General features: G+C 41.0%; 2 protein-coding genes across 3 annotated transcripts in view; both read left to right on the forward strand.

Moving 5' to 3' along the window:
• Positions 1 to 5,356, forward strand: part of ICE1 (interactor of little elongation complex ELL subunit 1) — a 31,541-nt gene extending 26,185 nt beyond the window's left edge. For both annotated transcript variants that reach the window (XM_042839801.1, XM_042839802.1), the window contains exons 17-20: positions 2,025 to 2,215; positions 2,868 to 2,974; positions 3,575 to 3,673; positions 4,490 to 5,356. In XM_042839801.1, the coding sequence (XP_042695735.1) occupies positions 2,025 to 2,215; positions 2,868 to 2,974; positions 3,575 to 3,673; positions 4,490 to 4,671 (579 nt within the window). In that variant the 3' untranslated portion in view covers positions 4,672 to 5,356. The remainder of the gene's footprint in view (positions 1 to 2,024; positions 2,216 to 2,867; positions 2,975 to 3,574; positions 3,674 to 4,489) is intronic.
• Positions 5,357 to 7,987: 2,631 nt separating this feature from the next.
• On the forward strand, positions 7,988 to 17,584 carry HUS1 (HUS1 checkpoint clamp component). The gene is made up of 8 exons (XM_042808589.1): positions 7,988 to 8,088; positions 8,349 to 8,476; positions 8,958 to 9,134; positions 9,665 to 9,772; positions 10,669 to 10,743; positions 12,766 to 12,865; positions 13,200 to 13,331; positions 14,647 to 17,584. The coding sequence occupies exons 1-8, from the start codon at positions 8,037 to 8,039 to the stop codon at positions 14,727 to 14,729; spliced, it is 855 nt and encodes a 284-aa protein (XP_042664523.1). The 5' UTR covers positions 7,988 to 8,036; the 3' UTR covers positions 14,730 to 17,584.
• Positions 17,585 to 18,216: the final 632 nt, after the last annotated feature.

Below are 18,216 nucleotides of genomic sequence, written 5' to 3' on the forward strand. Positions count from 1 at the left end.
AATCTGATTTCACAAGTAGTTACAATCAAGTTCAAGTATGAGCCCGAGACTTCATGTGTGATCCTGGACAAGTCATTTAATTTCTGTCAGTTTTAAGCAGGCATATATTGCTATCCTAAAAGGAATGTTGCAAAGTGGAAAAACTGGATCATCCTTGATATCTGTAAGAGCAAATTTACATAATGCAGATGAGAAGCTGGAGATACTTTGCTTCTGGATAAAAAGTTTGTGTAACAAGTTTGAGTGCTTGCTAAAAGCCAGTGCCCTAGTAGTTTTGAAGACCGATATTAATACCAGGCTTGCATGGTGGAAGAGCTATAGTTCTGTAAAATACCAAGTGAAAAAAGTCATCTTGATTTCTCAGTCCTAAGCATGTTGTTTGATATCTGTCATTGGAACTACAAGTAGGTTTACAGTTATCAGTGTGGCCTTTGTGTTATACCCACTGGAAAAGCATGTATTTTTTGTATGGTAAGAGTAGAGTTACAACCCCTATAAATGCTCTGTTACAGGCTTACATAGGAATGAGATAGGAGGTTGTGGATTTGTATGTGTTTCTTATTTGTTTGGATGTACACAAAGCTATGGTGATCAATCAGAGTAATTCAGAACTAAAATCCCCGCTTGCAAAGGAATTATACTCTCCTTTTTGTTAGGTTATTGCTTTCAATCTTGTGCCAGTAGAGATACATGTACATATGCCTTAGTAAATGTCCCCGGAACCATTAGTTCTGTATACTCTCACTACCTACTTTATGGCTTGGAGTTCCATAAAATCTCAGAAGTGCTGCAGATGGGGAGAATCTGAGAGATCTGAGGCTGTTGGCTGACAGCCATCTTAACATGAGCCAGCAGTGTGCCCAGGTGTCCAAGAAGACCAGTGGCATTCTGGCTAGTATCAGAAATAGCGAGACTAGGGAAGTGATAGTCCCCCTATACTCAGTACTGGTGAGGCTTCACCTTGAGTACTGTGTTTAGCTTTGGGCTTGAAGTACCTTCAGTTGGTGCCTGAAGGGAAGCTGTAGTGAAATGAGGGTGAGAGGTAATGGCATCAAGTTGTGCTGGTGAGATTCAAGTTGGATATTAATTCAAATTTCTCTGAAATAGTGGTCAAGCATTGGAAGAGGCTGCCCATGGAAGTGGTGGAGTCAGTGTCCCTGGAAGTGTTCAAGGAAAATGTAGACATGGCACTTAAAGATGTGGTGTAATGGGCATGGTAGTGTTGGTTTGATGATTGGACCTGATGATTTTAGAGGTCTTTTCCGCATTAATGATTCTGTAATTCTATGATCTCAGTATTAAGATGACCCTACGTGTGGCAGAAAAGCTTGTGTAGCATGGAGATTTTGTTCTCAGCTGAAGAATACCAATTTTAGTGAAATTGCAGAATATCCTATTTGTATGGTCTTAAGTACCAAGAAATTAAGCAGCCACTATGTTTGTGTTATGTACCTAAATGTTTTGTCTTATTTCGTAAGGTTTTCAAAGGATGTTTGTCTTTAAATTTCCTTGCTTACTCTAGCTTTTTAATTAGCAGAACAATGTTATGTGACATTTTTTCAGTCATTATTACTTCAGATATTGAAAGTACTTGCTTTGAAATTAAACCCTAATGAGTGATAATCAATAACAAATTTTAGCATCGTAAAATTAAAAAAAAAAATAAATCTCAAAGCGAGTATTACTGGTGTAATCTTACATTGGATAAGGCCTCTTCTAACCTTAAAGTGTTGCCAAGAGAAATAAAAATCTCCAAATTGTGGAAGCAGAAGGAAGAGTATGGTTTGTGGTCATGTTTGTTTACTCAAACTGCTCTTATTTAAACCATCAAGAAGAATATTGAGAACTAGAAGGTATTGGTTCACTGTGTTTTGTTTGTGTTAAGTCAAGCTCAAAAGTTGAATTTGTGGTGTAAGATGATCTCCAATGGTTGCTGTACATAGTCAGAATCTATTATTTGTAAAGAGGATGTTTCTAGGTTGTAACTTTTCATTCATTAAGGTCATCAACTTTTGCATTTCCAGGGTTCATCTTCAGATGCTGGTATTATGGTCTCAAACCTGCTTTTAGAAATGCAGTCATGTCCAAAGGTAGAATTTCAGCTGAATGAGCAGTATGGAGAAGATCTGAGTGACGATGCTTGGCAGTACATATTTGCTATTGATCTACTTTGCTCTCACCTTAAATGGGATTGGACACATGACAATGTTATAAGGTATTGTGGCAAGCAGTTTGTTCAGACGTTTTACCTGCTTTTTTGTTGCTGTTTGGTTGGTGATTTTTTGTTTTTGTTGGTTGGTTGTGTTGTTAATCTTTTTTTTTTCTTTTTTCTAAAACAAGCATCGGATCCTATTTGTAACATAAAAACTTTTAATTTTCAGTGATAGAAGAAACTTGTATAATATCTTGACATTTCAAAGGTGTACAAGTCATATCCAAATACAGATGTAAAAAGTCAGTGGAGTACCCTCAAGACTTCATGTAGAGATGCAGAATGTTGCAAAGAAATGGTCCCCCTCTGCTCAGCTCTTGTGAGGCCCCATCTGCAGCGCTGCGTCCAGGCCTGGGGCCCCAGCACAGGAAGGACGTGGAGCTCTGGGAGCGGGTCCAGAGGAGGCACTGAGATGAGCAGAGGGCTGGAGCAGCTCTGTGTGAGGAAAGGCTGAGGGAACTGGGCTTGTTCAGCTTGGAGAAGAGAAGGCTGTGGGAGACCTCATGGTGGCCTTCCAGTGCTTGGAGGGATTCTATGAATTAAAGATATAAATGGAACTGGGGAAATCCATGATAAGCAAAAGAATCGTTTGTTATTCTATAAATACCACCCCCTCATGCAGTATCAAATTTTCAAATTAATTCATCTTTCACAGCAAAGTGCTTTGGCCTTCTATGGATAAATGGATAAAGAAGAGAAAAGACCGTGAAACTGCACAATCTGTTCCTGACAGTATTATAGCATTGACACTCAGGCTAATTGGTAAGTAATCTAAATTTTTCTTTGAATTTCTGCTTAATGTATGTCCTTGAAAAAGGTCAGTCCAGTGTGGAAAGTAATTTGAAGTATTTTTGCTTCTTTCTTTTTTTTTTTTTTATTTCCTCAAAAGATTTTTCACCTTGAAAGACAAACTGTTACAATCTCGTGCGAGTATTTTCTGTTTGCCATCCTGTGAAAAGCATGTACGTAGATTCTGAGAGATGTTACTATGATTTAATGATAGTAAATATCAATATATTTTATGTATTTGAAATGAAGACATATCCTTGGTAGCTGCTTGTTTTTATACCAAAGTATATAAAATAAGGCTTTGCCACTTGTGAAGTTAAAATCCTTAATTTGCTCTCTAGGGGGCATTCAGCATAAATCGATGAACTTTGGACTCCACTAGATGTTTTTAGTTACATAATGTTTAACAGAAGTTGCGTTCTTCAAGAGTTTATTCTTTCAAACTGTATGAACAATACCTTGGGATCTGTGGTTAGAAGAGGAATAGGACTGCTGTTGTTCCCAAGACAGATGCAGTAACAAGAGGGAGGATTTTGGGTTTTTATTTTGTTGGGGTTTCTTTTGTTTTTTCAGGTCGATTGGGACAAATAGGTTTGAAGGAAGGATATCTTTCTGCTGTGAAGAATATTAGTTCTGTAATTGGACTGTTTGTACAGCATGCAAAAGAGGAAGGTAATGTCTGTTCAGAAGAACTTTAATATAAAATCTGCAATAAACAGAATGAGTACAAATTAGGACATTTGTGCCAGAACACCCTGCTTGTGCAATTTTATGTTAGTAAGGAACAGAACAGACAGGTTTCAGTTTGAGTCCCTGGCTCTTCCAAAGATAATGAAGCCTGGCTATTAATGTTTTTCTCAGTCAGGGAGCTTCTTGGAGGTATTCTCAGACAACTTGAAATTATTCTGTTTCACCTAATGTACCAGCTGCCTCAGAGTACATTTTGACGCAAGCAAGAATTGTTAGTTTGCTACCTGAGCAGCTCATACTGTTCTAAATTCTTGACTGAGACGAAGCAAGACAGGAAGAGCAGCAGAGATATGCAGTACTAAGTTATTCTGGATACTAAGTTTATTTTGCAGTGGAACGTTCACTGCTGTGAGAGAATTATTTGACCTACAGCTTCTCTTTCTTGAGTCTCAGGCTTTTCCAAGTAAGTGGATGGACACATCTGTAATCGTATTTTTCTGTCTCTGTGTAAATCTATTTGTTTTCATAGTTTAATCACCCTGCACTAGAATACAATTACTGGATGCTCAAATCCTTTGTGTCCATTGAATACTAAAACCCTGCTGAATTCGAGAGCTGGGAAGTGCAAGTATAAAATGAGATGTTAAGGAATTTTTGTGCAGATTGTCTTCTTGCTACTTTCAGGCTGTAGATATCTCACCTGTTGATGTTTTTATTCCAGTTTTTGAACAAACAGTTTCCCCCAGAATTGCTGCATATTCAAGTTGATAGAAGCTAATTTGTGTTAACTTTTTGCAGATGTTCCATGGGGTGTGCAGCTGGCGGCCATATATTCACTGTGTGACTTGGGTTCAAGCAATCCATCTGGTATTGTTGGGGCCATCCATGCTTGGAGAGCTACAGTTCTTAACAGCATCCCTTTCGCGGTCACAAGAGGCCTAGCTGAAGTCAGTTCTTTGTGTAAAATGGACCTACCCTAAAGCATAGTTAAATGGTCCTGTCTGAAGAAGTGCCTTACTTTACTAAGCAGAAATTGGTTCCAGATAAGAGCAATACAGAGTGGTGTCTTCTTCTTAAAAGAATGTCTGATCATACAAAGCAAGCTTAACTGTTTTATTTGGCTTTTCCGCTTGAGGGCAGAGTTTTAAAAGAAGTAAAAAGGCTTGCATTTCCAAATAACTCATCAGTGATCTTGAAAACCAGTATGGTTTTGATTTCCAAGACATTTCTGGCTTAATGTCAATAATAATCAGTAGTTCAATTTGGAGCATGGGCATTTCGCTACAGCAGAAGACTGAGCTTGGCTGAAACTTGGCTCTATTCTTTTGTATTATATTTGTAAAGTAGCTGTTCAGATAGCAGAATTTTGCCCAGATTCTGCTTTGTGTTCCTTGAGTAATTTCATCAACTTAACATTAAATACTTGTGTAAAGGAAGTAGAACTTGTGTTACAGTCACTTATAGAGTAACAGAGGTATGAAATCTCTGAACTTGTATATATGGTATATGCCGATAATGTGTTTTTTACATTTGATATTGTTCCACTTGGGGAATTTTGTGAATGTAAATAGAAAGTTGGTTCAGAAGAAGTTTAAACTTCTAATGATAGCTTCACTACACTCTGCATTTTTATATCTTCCATAATAAAAGAAGCAAACACTGTTATGTTCTTGTTGGTCTTTTCAAATAACACACTGGGAATGAACTGTTGTTTCTAGTTTAAGTAAGTACTGATTTGAGGGGAAGAGTTTTCATTGGGATTGTCTGCAGTCAGTTCAGTATCTTTCAGTTGCAGCATTTCAATTTCTTCTGGATCTCTTAAGTCTTTCTGGCACCTGAGGATCAAGTTCTGTTTACTGGTCCTATAAACGGTTTCCCAGTCGCTTCATGAGCCAACACGGTCCCATCCTTTTTCCTGCATGTTCTCCTGCATGTTCTGCCTTAGCAGACAGCTCTTTAAGAAAGAGGAATTCCCGCCTTCTTGATGTTCTGCTTCGCTTAGATGCTGCTGTCTTCAACAGAGTATGCACACTGTTTTTGGTATTGCCTGTAGTACCAATGCCTGATGCATCATACATTAAGGTTAGACACCAGCTTTAGCTTATTCTGCCTTTCCAGTTTGTGTTTGCATCTACTTCAGATTGTCTAAACCTACTGTTTCTGGGATGAATGCAATTTAATAAGAACCTCCCTTGAATGTTATGCTTCTTATTCTAGACTTCCTGATAAAGACTAAAGAAGTAACACCAATTCACTAATGTGTGTGAATATTCATTGGAAATGTAAAATCATGGATTGGAATAGCTGGTATTAATAGCTCAAAAATTGTGTTTTGTAAAATACAAATACTAAGTTGTATAGTTTGTGTCAATATACATTTTATACAAAATGTATGAGTACTTTGTTTCTAAAGAGATTGCTCTACATTCTTGCTTATCTATCTGTAGAAGCAAGTTCTTAGTCTGACTACACTTTAATATAATAGTGTGTGCTTGCCAAAATAATCTCTATTTGGGATGACTGACGTGTAATATACATTCTTTAATATGGGAGAAAAAAAGAAAGAGCAGACGTTGGAGGTTTTCCAATAGGAATTCAACAGCACAATAAGAGGCACATTCCCCCCAAAACAATGCTGTGGTCTTAGCAAAAAAGAGGGAAAAAAAAAAGTGTATTTCTGCATAGTTTCACTTCAGAGTAAAGAATCTTTCAAATGATTTGGAAGACTGCATTGGTGAAGTCAGGCTCCAAAGAGCTGTAAAAATCACAGCACTTACCAACTCCAGCTTTCACTGAGGGTGATGATGGTGGCAGCATTGGCAGCAGGAGTAAAAACAAAGTTGAATGTTTCTATACCATCATGAGCGTCTGAACTTGGGGCTTGCCTGGGGCTGCATACACAAAGGTTGCTCCAAAAGTAATGCTTCTTACTTATTTCCATGGAAGCTATGACTAGGTCAGGGCACATCTGTATTTGCACTGCTTCTAATGGCATTTATTTTTCTGCTGGTTTGCATGGTACCTGCTATAGGACTTTCTATATCGTGTGACTCAGGTCACAGGTTACAACAGTTTATAGGTATCAGCATCATAATCTCTTCCCTGTTGGCTTTGGACTAGTCTACAGTAATTAACATTTTAATGAACTCCTCACCTTGTCTCTGGCCTGGCTAGCAACAAAGAGTTCCAGTTATAATGTTTCTGTAACAGGCAACTTAAATAATGGGTTACAAAAATGCAAAAGCTTAACAATTACAATCTGCACCCTTCATCATTTTGTGCCAGGCCATAGGTCTTAACATTGCAATGAACTCCTGCCCTTGCCCATGCTCCACTCTGGGCTTGATCTTTGGCCATACTTGCTTGGAAGTGTCCCTCTACTTGTGTGTCCCTCTACTCTGCCCTGGTGAGGCCTCCCCTGGAGCACTGCATCCAGATGTGGAGTCTTTAGTGCAGGAGAGGAAATTCTGCTCTGAGGCAAGCTCTTTGACTTTCACTTTGGGTTAATGTCACTGTTCAGAATAGCAACTGAGAAGGCTCCACTTCAGTGTGATTCTACACAGGCAGAATTTGCAATGGTTTCTGTCACAGAAATCTGGGAATTAAACTCACTTACCCTAATGCTGACACTACTGCATTGCAGCACTGGGTGCATGGGGGATGGCAGATTGTATACACTCAACTTGTGAATATTCATGCAATTTCCATGAAGTGCCTCCTAGAATTGCTATGCATATTAAAATCTAATATTGCGCACTGTATCTAATATAATCTAATATTACCTGCGCTATGGTAATACATGGTTCTTGCAAGGGATCTTAGGCGGTCATGGAGTTCCACTGGGAGTTGCTGTCTAGCCAAATGTTGTGTGCTAAGTAGGTCAGATCCCATATTTGATCAATAAATTATTTATTAAAAAATCGGCTTCTGGCCAAGCTTTTAATGGTCACATCGGCCTTGCTGTGGTGCCTGTATTATCACACCTCCTCACGGCTTGTGGAACTCTGCTTTCACAACTGACATGTCCTGCTTATTTAGGAAAACAGCCCTCCCCGCATAGAAGGTCGGTTTGCTGAATCAATTATATGCCGAAGATATCAATCAATTGCCAGGTGTCGCTTCCGCACAGCGCACTGTGGCTGAAATCGTTGCTTCTCGCGTAGGGCTCGGGCCAGAAGCCGCTCTTTCCCAGGCTGTGCCGTGCCGGAACGCTCTGCTCCGGTCCCGCCCGCTCCGCTCCGGGCTTTCCGTCCGATCCTCGCTTCCCGCCGGCGCAAGGCCCAGTCCCCGCCCGCAGCCGCGCAGTCGGAGCGGCGCGGCGTTGCCGCGGTTGCCGTTGGTCGCTATGCGCTTTAGGGCTAAGATCGTGGATCTCGCCTGTCTCAACCACTTCAGCCGTGAGTATGCCGTGCCGAGGGCACGGGGTGGCCGCGCCGCGGCTGAGCGGCTCGGGCTGCCTTTCCCGAGGGCGCGGAAGAGGAAGGGCTGCGCATGCCGGCGGTGTCCGGTCGCCGTGCCGCGGGCGGGGCGGCGTGAAGCTGCGCGCTTTGCCTTGCGGGGGCGCGGCGTTTCTGTGGCGGTTTGGGCGGCAGAGGTTCTGCCCTGCCGCCGCGGTGCACAGCACGGAGCGGCTCTGCTCTTCCCTCCGCCCCACCAGGTGTAATTAACACGATCGCGAAATTAGCCAAGAGCTGCACCCTGCGTCTGACAGAGAGCAAGCTGTACTTCATCCTGTCCGACAGAGTTGCTAATGGAGGAGTCAGCATGTGGGGCGAGCTGTGCCAGGTGAGCCGGGGAGGTTCGGTGCTCAGGCAGTGAGAAGTAGTGCCCGCGGCCAGGTGTCTTTCACGAGGCGTTCCTTATAAATACGGCCCCTTCCAGAGGTGTCTCGGAGCTGTCGTGCCGCTCAAGGCAGCCTGTTTTGCACTGATGCCTTGTCGCAGTGCAGGGCTGGGGTTTGTGGCTAATGCCGCTTTTCCTCGGTCGTCCGTTCTAATTAAGGATTCCTTGTGTGCTGGCCTGCCCAGGACTGGAGGCAGTAAAGCGCAACTCACCCTTCTGCCGTGTATTTTGAGGTGCTGGGGGACGATCCGAAGCTAATAGCTTCACCTCTGGAGCAGTGAGTCTCCATCTTCATGCATTGGTTCCTGCAGGTGGTGTTGGGCGCAGGATACCTGCTGTAACCGACTAAGGGCTGTGGAGTCCAACTTGACCCTCCTTTTTTTTTTTTAATTTGCTTTGTTTTCTCAAATTTCAAACCTTGCAGGGGAATTTCTTTGATGAATATCAGATGGAGGGAGTAGATGTAGATCACAATGAAATATATTTAGAGCTCATGCCTGAGAACCTGTCAAGAGCATTAAAAACTGCCCAGAGTGCAAAGGCAGTGAAGATCAAGTTGACTAACAAACATTCTCCCTGTCTCAGAGTTGCTGTGGAGCTAGTAAGTGCCATAATGCTTTATTATGTTAAAATTGTTCAAAATTAAGTGTCTTTCTGTAGGTCGAATTGTAGCTCTGGTAGTCTTTGGTGTAATTCTAGAAAACGAAATAAAGAAAAATCTTGGCATTTTTCCCCTTACTGGCCTTTCCTACCAGATTGACAGATAATACCAGAATTATATTTTCCAAAAAGATAAGAAGGGAGTAGGGAGGAATGAAAGCCATGTGGCCGAAACATCTTTGTCCAATATCTTTGTCACCTGCTACCTTTCTCCATTTCTTCATTCTCTACATTTTCTGTGGTCTGTTGCCTTCTTATTGAGGGCAGTTTAAAGTTAGCTCATAGGTACTAATGACTCTTAAACTCTTCTGAACTCAAAATCAGCTTAATAGAGAACCTGTGGAAAAATAGAGAAATGGAACTGGGTATCTGGGGTAGTTGGATCTAGTTTTTCCCCGACTGGGTGTGAAAAATTTGGATTCAGAATTGAACCTGTTTCTTACTTAAAAGATATGTTCTGTCTCTCTCAAGCCGTCCTTATCAAGCAGCAGTAGGATTGTGACACATGACATTCCTGTGAAGGTTATTCCCAGAAGACTATGGAATGACTTCAGAGAGCCCAGTGTGCCAGACTTTGATGTAAGCCTCTGTTTTGTATTTCCTATGGAGTGAGAAGGTTTATACTGCTATGGGGTATGCTGGCAGTGGGTTTTGGAGAGGAGAAGGGGCGGAAAAGGGAAAGCTGGAAGTTTGGGGATGTTGCATCTTGACAAGAGCCCCAAATAAGTAAAAATGGAGCAGGTAGTTGTAATTTGCTGCTGCATTATTTGGGATGGGACAGTGGAGAAGCAAAGGACTTGCATAGCTTTGTGCAGGAGTGTCTCCAAAACACTAAGGTTTGTGATTACTTCATATGATTTAACTGCTTAGGTACCAAGTAGCCCCAATAATCTGCTGTCTGGAATTTCTAGCCTACCTGGCTGAGTTACTTGTATGTTTTTCCTCCTGTTTCTTTTTTAAATATCCTTTTTATATCCTTTTTAACTTTCAGCAGAACTGCAACAAAAGGTCCTTGTGCAAATTGTGTTCCTGCTTGAGGATATAGTTCTCTGTTACCTCCATAGCTAAGATTATTTCAAATCAGAAGATGTAAGACACAGTAGAAACTTGATGCATTCTGTTATTTCAGATTTACACTGATGTGGTTTCAAAGGTGATCAGCTGTAGTAACTTTGTCTATTCAGTTACACAGGTGTAGGTTCACATGAGAATCTTACCTGCCCTCTATTTTCAACGTGGCTTTGGGATAGTGTGTCTGAAGCAATTGCTAGAGGGATGGCCTGTTACTGGAATGGGAAAGAGTTCTTTTGTTCTTGGATTGTTTGCTGAATTTAGTACAGTATCGTGTTCCTCCCACTCAGTGTGTAGCTGAGGTGTCCAAAATAAGGATGTACTTGAAGGGGAAACTAGAACATTACAGATGAAATACTGTCATGACTATGGTGGTTTTGTTTTTTTGTTTTTTTTCTTTCTAGGTCAGTATTTACCTACCAGCACTGAAAACAATGAAGAATATTGTGGAGAGAATGAAGAATATCAGCAATTGTATTGTAAGTTAAGGCACTTCAGTCTGTGTCCTACAGACCTCTTGGTTGTAACACTTGTTGTTTTCCCTGTTGCCTGATCTGATGCCTCTGTTATATTTTGTCTTTTGTATGGGATGGATTTTGAGTTAAAGGTACCTGAAGATTGTGTAGGGGCTGAAGAGAAGTGATGAAGGGAATGATGGAATTTGTTTTAGGACTGACAGTCCTAAAACTTGTCCAGGACCTCATAGAACATCCTCTTTTTGCACTGAGTTCCAGAAAGAACATGATATTATGTTGCTGCATAATACATACAAGTCACTCTTTACAGATGGAAAGAAATTGCAGTCTTTCATGAAGTGTGCTGGACACTTTATAGTGATTACATTAAAAAGAATGCCCTATTAAGTGAGTCTTTTTTTTTTTTATAAATGACCTTTTGGTGAACTTGAGGTATGATTTGGAGGAAATCTTTTTAATGGCTCATGGATGTCAGCCCGTGCTTTAGATTCTGACATGGTGAGTTTCTGGAGGCTGGTAAGCCCTTCATTGGAGGAAGCTTTGTGCAGGAGGTCTAAAAATTGATTGATTTACTTTTTGTTTGTTTATTTAGTTTCTCCAAAACTGTAAATCACTAAAATTTACTAGCATTGAAGTGAGTAAGCAGCTACAGATCCTTGGAAAAGATTTTGGAACTGTACATGACAATTTTGATAAATGGGATTTTTTTTTTTTTTGGTAAATGTGGAGTCCTGAAATTGGGTAGTTCTGTCTTACAGGAGTTGGAAGGGTTGAGAGGTAAATGCTGGCTTTCTGTCAATTTTGAGAATGGCAGTTGTCACTCATCTATTTGTATGACATACTTCAAAATCTTCTCCTTTGTAGTAAGCCTTCTGGAATTTTATTTTTCCTCTCTATATAACTTTCTTCCCCAGTGTCCTCTATGAAAGTGCTTACATGCTACAAAAGCACATTGTGTAACTGCTTTGTTTCCAGAGTTGATAATCTCTTATCACACAGGATAGCCGTATGATGGGACTGATCTTTGGTGTGTAGCAACACTCAGAAGAGGTAGTATATCAACACAGCTCATAACCTCCTTCCTGAGTTCCTAACCTCCTTCTCCAAAGCACATTTATAGTCAAAACTAAGTAAAACTTTGGGAAATGCTTTTGATAGCTGTAAGGGAAGAGGCAGAGTACTCTCACCTTGTACATGCTTTACTGTCATTAACAAATAAAAATATGAAGTGTCACAATTATTTATGTGAGATGCGCCTTGGTAGTAAATTTCGTCAAGATGAGCGCTGCAAAAACTGCTTTCAGAAGGTCTTTCAAAGAGTGATTGGTCATTCTGTGTGCATCTCCCATTCTGTAGGAATTTTTGGTTGTCAGTGAGCCTCTATAGAAGTACTGAGAATTCTTCTGGTCACAGAAATGATGTGCGTGGATGTGTATTAGTAGTCCTTTGATTTTTGTAGGATAATATATGGCCTTCTTTTGGTAAGATACCATTTTCAGGATGGAATTTGAAGACTTTCAGCACGTTTCCAGGGTTCCTCGCTTTCCCAAGTCCTGCTTGGAGTTACTGCTCTGGTTCAACTAATGCTTGTTTTTAAGACTTGGAAAGCAATTGCAGATTAGCTCCTAGTGCATCCAATTTTCTGTATGTGTTGCATCAAGTGTGTATGTGTCTTTCTGTTTGTTGAAAAGCTAGGAGATAATGCAGCAAGTGTTGCACTTCTCCAACTTCAGTCTGTTGTTTCAAAGGACTTTATCTTAGCATGTGGACTTCCCAAAGCCAATACTTACTCTACAAGTAATGGCGAGTAATTAAATGATTCTCTTCATAGTTTGAGGGAAGTTGGTCTAGGATCGTTCACGTAGCAATGATAAGAAATGTATTCTGTAGCATTCAAATGTCTGAACCAAATTGAAAATGTACAATTGAGCTGTGAGGGCACTGAAGCACTTCTGGAAGCTTGAATAGAACATCATGTAGTTCTGCAGTACAAAAGTGACTTTCTTAAAATTGATTGTATTGCAGGTGATTGAAGCAAATTTGAGTGGAGAAATGAACTTAAAAATAGAAACTGATGTAGTATCTGTAACAACGCATTTTAAAGATTTGGGAAATCCTCCCTGGGGTAAGTTTTCCTGTTTCTTCCCTCTTGTGTCTGATCTCATTACTTAAGTACTGTCAATAGTACCCGCCTTCTGTTAGTACTTAGAAAATACCATCAAATCCTTTCAAGTCTTCAAATGAAACCTTAAAAAGAAAGAGTCCAGTTCTCATATTTGCAGGGCAAATCTCTTCCAGTAATTTTGACAACTTGCTGGAATACTGGGCTTCCACTTTCTTGCAGTGCTGTTGCTGATAAGCAGCCCCTTTGAATATCAACTGCTCTGTAATTATCAGGCGCGTCCTTCTGAGTTTTGAAATCTCTTCTGGCTTTTTTAATGAGTGTTCTGTTCTTTCAGCATCAGAGGATGGATGTCAAAGCTCTGCTCAAGGCAGAGATCTGCAGAGCATGGCTGAAGCACGCATAGACATCAAGAAGTTGCAGCAGCTGCTTGTAGGACAGCAGGTCAATCCCACAAAAGCCTTGTGCAGTAAGTTGAACTGCCCTGTTTACAAGCTCTGTTTAAGGAAGGGATGTTTGCTGTGCTTGTAGTCTTAGGTGAATAATGAATCTTCTGCTTTGTCACCTTGAAACTTTGCTGTTTTTACTGCACCTGAGAACTTTTAATGTTTCTGGGTAAGAAAGAAATAAGGCTAAAAGCATTTAGCCAGGACCTTTTAAAAGTATCAGTACTCAGACTGAATAATAGAAACATGGGGTATCCTGAGTTGAAAGGAACCCACTAGAATAATCTACACCTGGCTCCACATAAAACTACTTAAAAAATTAAACTCTACGTCTGAGAGTGTTGTCGGAACACTTCTTGAATTACAGCAGGCTTGGTGCCATGACCACTACCCTGAGGAGCCAGTACTTGTGCTCGACCACCTGCAAAGAACCTTTTCCTGACCCAACCTGACCCTCCTATGATGCTGCTCCGTGCTGTTCCCCTGGGTCCTATTGCTGACACCAAAGGGATCATGAGGGAGCTGTAGGTTGCCATGAGGCCTCCTCTCACTACCTCTTGAACAAAGCAAGTACCCTCAGCTGTTCCTCATGTGTCTTGCTATCTAGATCCTTCACCATCTCTGTTGCCCTAACATCTTTACTTACAAATGCTTTTAAACCTAGATGAGTGGAAAAGTTTGTCATTTCTCCCCTCAAAAACAATTAACTTTTTTTGTCATAGGCATTGCAGGTTAATACCAGACTGACTAAACATAATTGGTATTGTTTTTTTGAATTGCCTTTGTTTTGAAGTTAAACTGATTTATTTTAGAGCCGAATTGTTTCTGGAAAGCTGTGGTTTATGCTAGAGAAATAGATTTACTGACTTTTTCCCCTCATGTGCTTTCTTACGTCCAGAACCAAATTGATTCTGATACCAAAATGCTTTTTACACAGCAGGTGTTTCTAAGCATTGAGAAGGTGTGTTCCCCTGAAACAGAAGTTGTACAGGGGTTTATATGACATTTTGATTACTCTGCGTGCTTTCCTCCTGGACTTCTGATTTTATAAGAGCATCTACGCACTTATATCTTACAGATGAAGTTATGGGTATAGCATTATATGCTTGTGCTTTACATATTTTCTTTTTGGTATCAGCATTCATAGGCTTCAGTAATCCTTAATAGGCCCTCAAGTACTTTAATATTTCAGGGTTGTATGTCTGATCGTTCTCTTTACTTCAAAGTATGCTTTAAAATGACATCCTGTATCAGAAGTGATGTTGTATTCTTATGGTAGCATTCTCAAAAGTATTTGCCATGCTTCAAACTGGATTTGTGTTTTTTTCTCTTTAACAGATATCGTGAGTAAAAGAATTGTCCACTTTATCTTGCTCCATGAAGATGTTTCACTTCAGTATTTTATTCCAGCGCTTGTCTGAATGTTTTGGAATCGTAGCCATTTTCCAACTGAGGCCTTTCCCACAAAGTGGGGTAGCAACTTACCTTGGTATTGTCTGTTTGGTTTATAAATACGTTTGTGATTTTCTGTGAGATAGGGGTGGGTGGGAGGAAAGGGGTCACTAGTCTTCTTTTAATAAAATGTAAGATGTAATCCAACAATTGAGGCAAACAAATGCTTTATACTGTTCTTTTGAAGCAGTTGACACCTGTGTTTGAGTCACTGGATCTGTAGAAATCTAATTCTTCTTAATGGTGCCGCTTGTCTGCTTCCAGAAAGGACAAGGTAGGGTGGTTATTTCTTTGTTAGGAATATTTTTTTGGAATATGTGGGACATTCAGCCTGTGGATATTCAAATTGTTTGTTGTTTTTTTAATTAAATAGCTGAGAAGCACTTTGATTAAGTTTCTGACTCTAATGGCAGGAGATCCTGAAAGCAGAAAACTTTCAAGGCACCTCCTGGTTATCCTGATGTCTGTATTTGAGATGAACTGCTGAGTTACGCTTCCGTTGTTCACACTGTGTTTTGGTTAAAGTGCAAGGCCAGTAGGAAGTGGACAGATAAGTAATCCAGAACTGAAGCTTTCTGGAGCAATTATAGAATTGTTGTTCTTGAGTGGGGAAATAATTCCAATTTGGCATTGTTGGGAATGCTTGGAATCCATAATTTTCCATCAGGCAAAGATATCAGTGAAGCTGCATTTTATCATTCTGTATTACAGTAGCGGCTGCGCGCCCCCATGTGGCAGAGGTGAAAACGCACTGAATGAGTGGAGCACCATCGTGCAGCCTTTTCTTCCATCGCATTACAACTCTCCTGTTCCCCTGTTGGCTAGGTACTCCAGGCTCACAATATACGCAACGTGTTTGCTTATCAATTTTTCCATATAAGGTCTATCACCAAGCTCTTGTTTTTAAGATCACTTTGTACTTTTCTATGGGTGCAGGAGGGTGATGTTTCTTGAAGCTGTCATGCCTGTTTCATTGCATGCCAGGCTTTCCTTACTCTGCTCTGTATTTTTTGCCTTATCCTTCGCTACTTACAAAAGCCATGCTTAAGAAAGAAGAAACCCATTTCAGGTAGTATCTAAAGGTTAACTAGCCCCAATTCCTGATGATACCTTTTATGGTATTCTAGGAAGCACAGATTATTTATTTACATTTATTTAGCAGCCTTTTCCTTTTCAATGAACTTAAACATTCTTCTGTGAAAGTTGGTATTGTTCGTGTTTGATCACTGTGGGTGTTGCTCAAACCCTTTGGATTAATTTACTACCCTGTTTGGGGCATCCTAGCCTCCATTCTGTTCTGTTGCTCAGCATTCTTCTTGTGAAAAACAACCAAGGCAGGCATTTTGACCTACATAGCTATTTTGTAAGAAAGGTGTAAGTTTGGTGAGGGTCTGTACCTTGGTACTGGAAGTTTCTACTGCAGAAACACAATTCTCATGTCATGCAGCTATGAAAAGAAATCTAAGAGCAGTCTTGCCAAGAGATGTTATTGATAGTTCTAAAATACTGTGTTGTTGCATACTCTGAGTATCTGAAGAAGAGACACAATAGGTTTCCCATGTATTGTTTTATGATCTGCAAAAAGACCATCTGTTCTTAGTTTATGCCCTGGTGATATAGGCATTGAGGGATAGGAACAAAGCTGCTATCCTTCTGTGCTCTGTTACTGTGGAAGGCTGCATCACAAGCTTCTTAGATTCCCTGTCAGAAACTTTTCCAGAGATTCCCCTCTTCTTGCAGATGCATGTATTCTTTTTGCTGATGTTTTCCTTTTTGCTGAGATTGATTTTATTTTTTTTTTCATTCTTTTTAGTGAGAAAAGCCCTTCTCCGTACTGAAAGATTTTTATCAAAGCCACTTCTATGCCTCTTTTTGCTTATAAGGCCAAGTGTGCTTCCGGGAAGCTTGTCCCTTAATTCTGATGTATTACAAGAGTTCTGCAGCTAACTTCTTGTTTTCACTTTTTATGCTAACGCATATTGCCCTTGTATGTTTTAGTTCTTCCTAAGGATATGGTTCTGAGTTTTGTTGTTCTGTTTAAATTTCAGGACATCCTTCAGATGACAGTGTTTATAAAATATTAGAGAATTAGAAAGTCATCTATTTTCGCAGTCATGGAATCACAGAATGGTTAAGGTTTTGGAAGGGACCTCTGGAGGTCACCTTGTCCAACCCTGTTGCTTGAGCAGGGTTGCCTAGAACAGGTTATGCAGGGCCATGTACATGCAGCTTTTGAAGATAGCCAAAGAGGGAGGCTCCATCACCTCTCTGGGCAACTTCTTAAAGTGCTCCATCATCCACGCAATGAAGAAGTGCTTTCCAGTGGTCATAGGGAATCTCTCGTGTTTCAGTTCTGTGCCCATTGCCTCTTGTCTCATCTCTGGGCACCACTGAAAAGAGCCTGGGTCTGTCTTCTTTACATCCTCCCTTCAGGGCTTTATATAACATAGAATTGCAGGGGCGGGAAGCGACCTCTAGAGATCATCTGCCAAAACAGGCTCCCTAGGCCAAGTTGCAAGGTAGGCATCCAGGTGTGTCTTCAACATCTCCAGAGGAGAATCCACCACCCCTTGGGCAGCCTGTTCCAGGGCTCTGTCACCATTACTGAGTAGAAATTCTCATGCACGTTTGTGCAGAACTTCCTCTGCTTCAGTCTGTGGCCCTTTCCCCTTGTGCCATCAACACACACTGCTGAAAGGAGTCTGGCCTCGTCCCTTTGCCTCCCGCACCTTAGGTATTAAGACACTTACCAGATCCCTGAGTCTTCTTTTCTCAAGGCTGAACAGACTCAGGTTACTCAACCTTCCCTCATAAGAGAGGTGCTCCAAGCCCTTTGTGGCCCTCTACTGGACTCTTTCCAGGAGATCCCTGTCTTTTTTTGTACCGGGGAGCCCAGAACTGGACACAGTGCTCCAGGTGCTCCTGGACCAGCCCTCCTCAAATAGGGGGAACCTCTCCATTTCCCATACTCTTTTCTTCCCTCCAGGGTCCAGGAGTCCCAAGGGCAAGTCTTTGAACATTCCAAACCATGGGACTTTAACCCACTCCAAACCATAACAGAAAACAGCAATAAGAATACCGACAACACCAGAACAAGATGTGGGGGACTCAAACCTCTATGCTACCTTCACTGTCTGCAGAGGTCTGTCCTCTGCTCATATTACAATATTCCCACAACCTTAGCACCAAATGGCCACCATGGTGGGACTTAAAGCCACAGTCTTTGGTGGGACGCAAAGCCTTATTTAAGTTGAACCCTTTTATCAAGTCGGTGAGGGACTTGAACCTATATACCAAACCTTGGTGCTATCCAGGCTTTTGCCTGAAATAACTTTTCCAGTGCTGACTTGAACCCCTAAGGTACATTTATGGACCAACCCTGCATGGCTTTTGCCTGTGTTTTACAAGCAGACAGTTCCACGGGACTTAAACCCACAACCCAAGCTATGTAATGAT

Source organism: Centrocercus urophasianus, unplaced genomic scaffold (genome assembly GCF_019232065.1).
Source record: "Centrocercus urophasianus isolate 14NV4802_14NV808 unplaced genomic scaffold, USGS_Curo_1.0 seq_11, whole genome shotgun sequence".
Classification (NCBI taxonomy): Eukaryota; Metazoa; Chordata; class Aves; order Galliformes; family Phasianidae; genus Centrocercus; species Centrocercus urophasianus.

Bases quoted from the DNA above. Each gene is read 5' to 3' on its own strand.
- HUS1 (XM_042808589.1), top strand. From the start codon at position 8,037: ATGCGCTTTAGGGCTAAGATCGTGGATCTCGCCTGTCTCAACCACTTC. The intron at 8,089-8,348 runs GTGAGTATGCCG...CCGCCCCACCAG, and splicing joins CTGTCTCAACCACTTCAGCC to GTGTAATTAACACGATCGCG. The intron at 10,744-12,765 runs GTAAGTTAAGGC...ATTGTATTGCAG, and splicing joins AGAATATCAGCAATTGTATT to GTGATTGAAGCAAATTTGAG.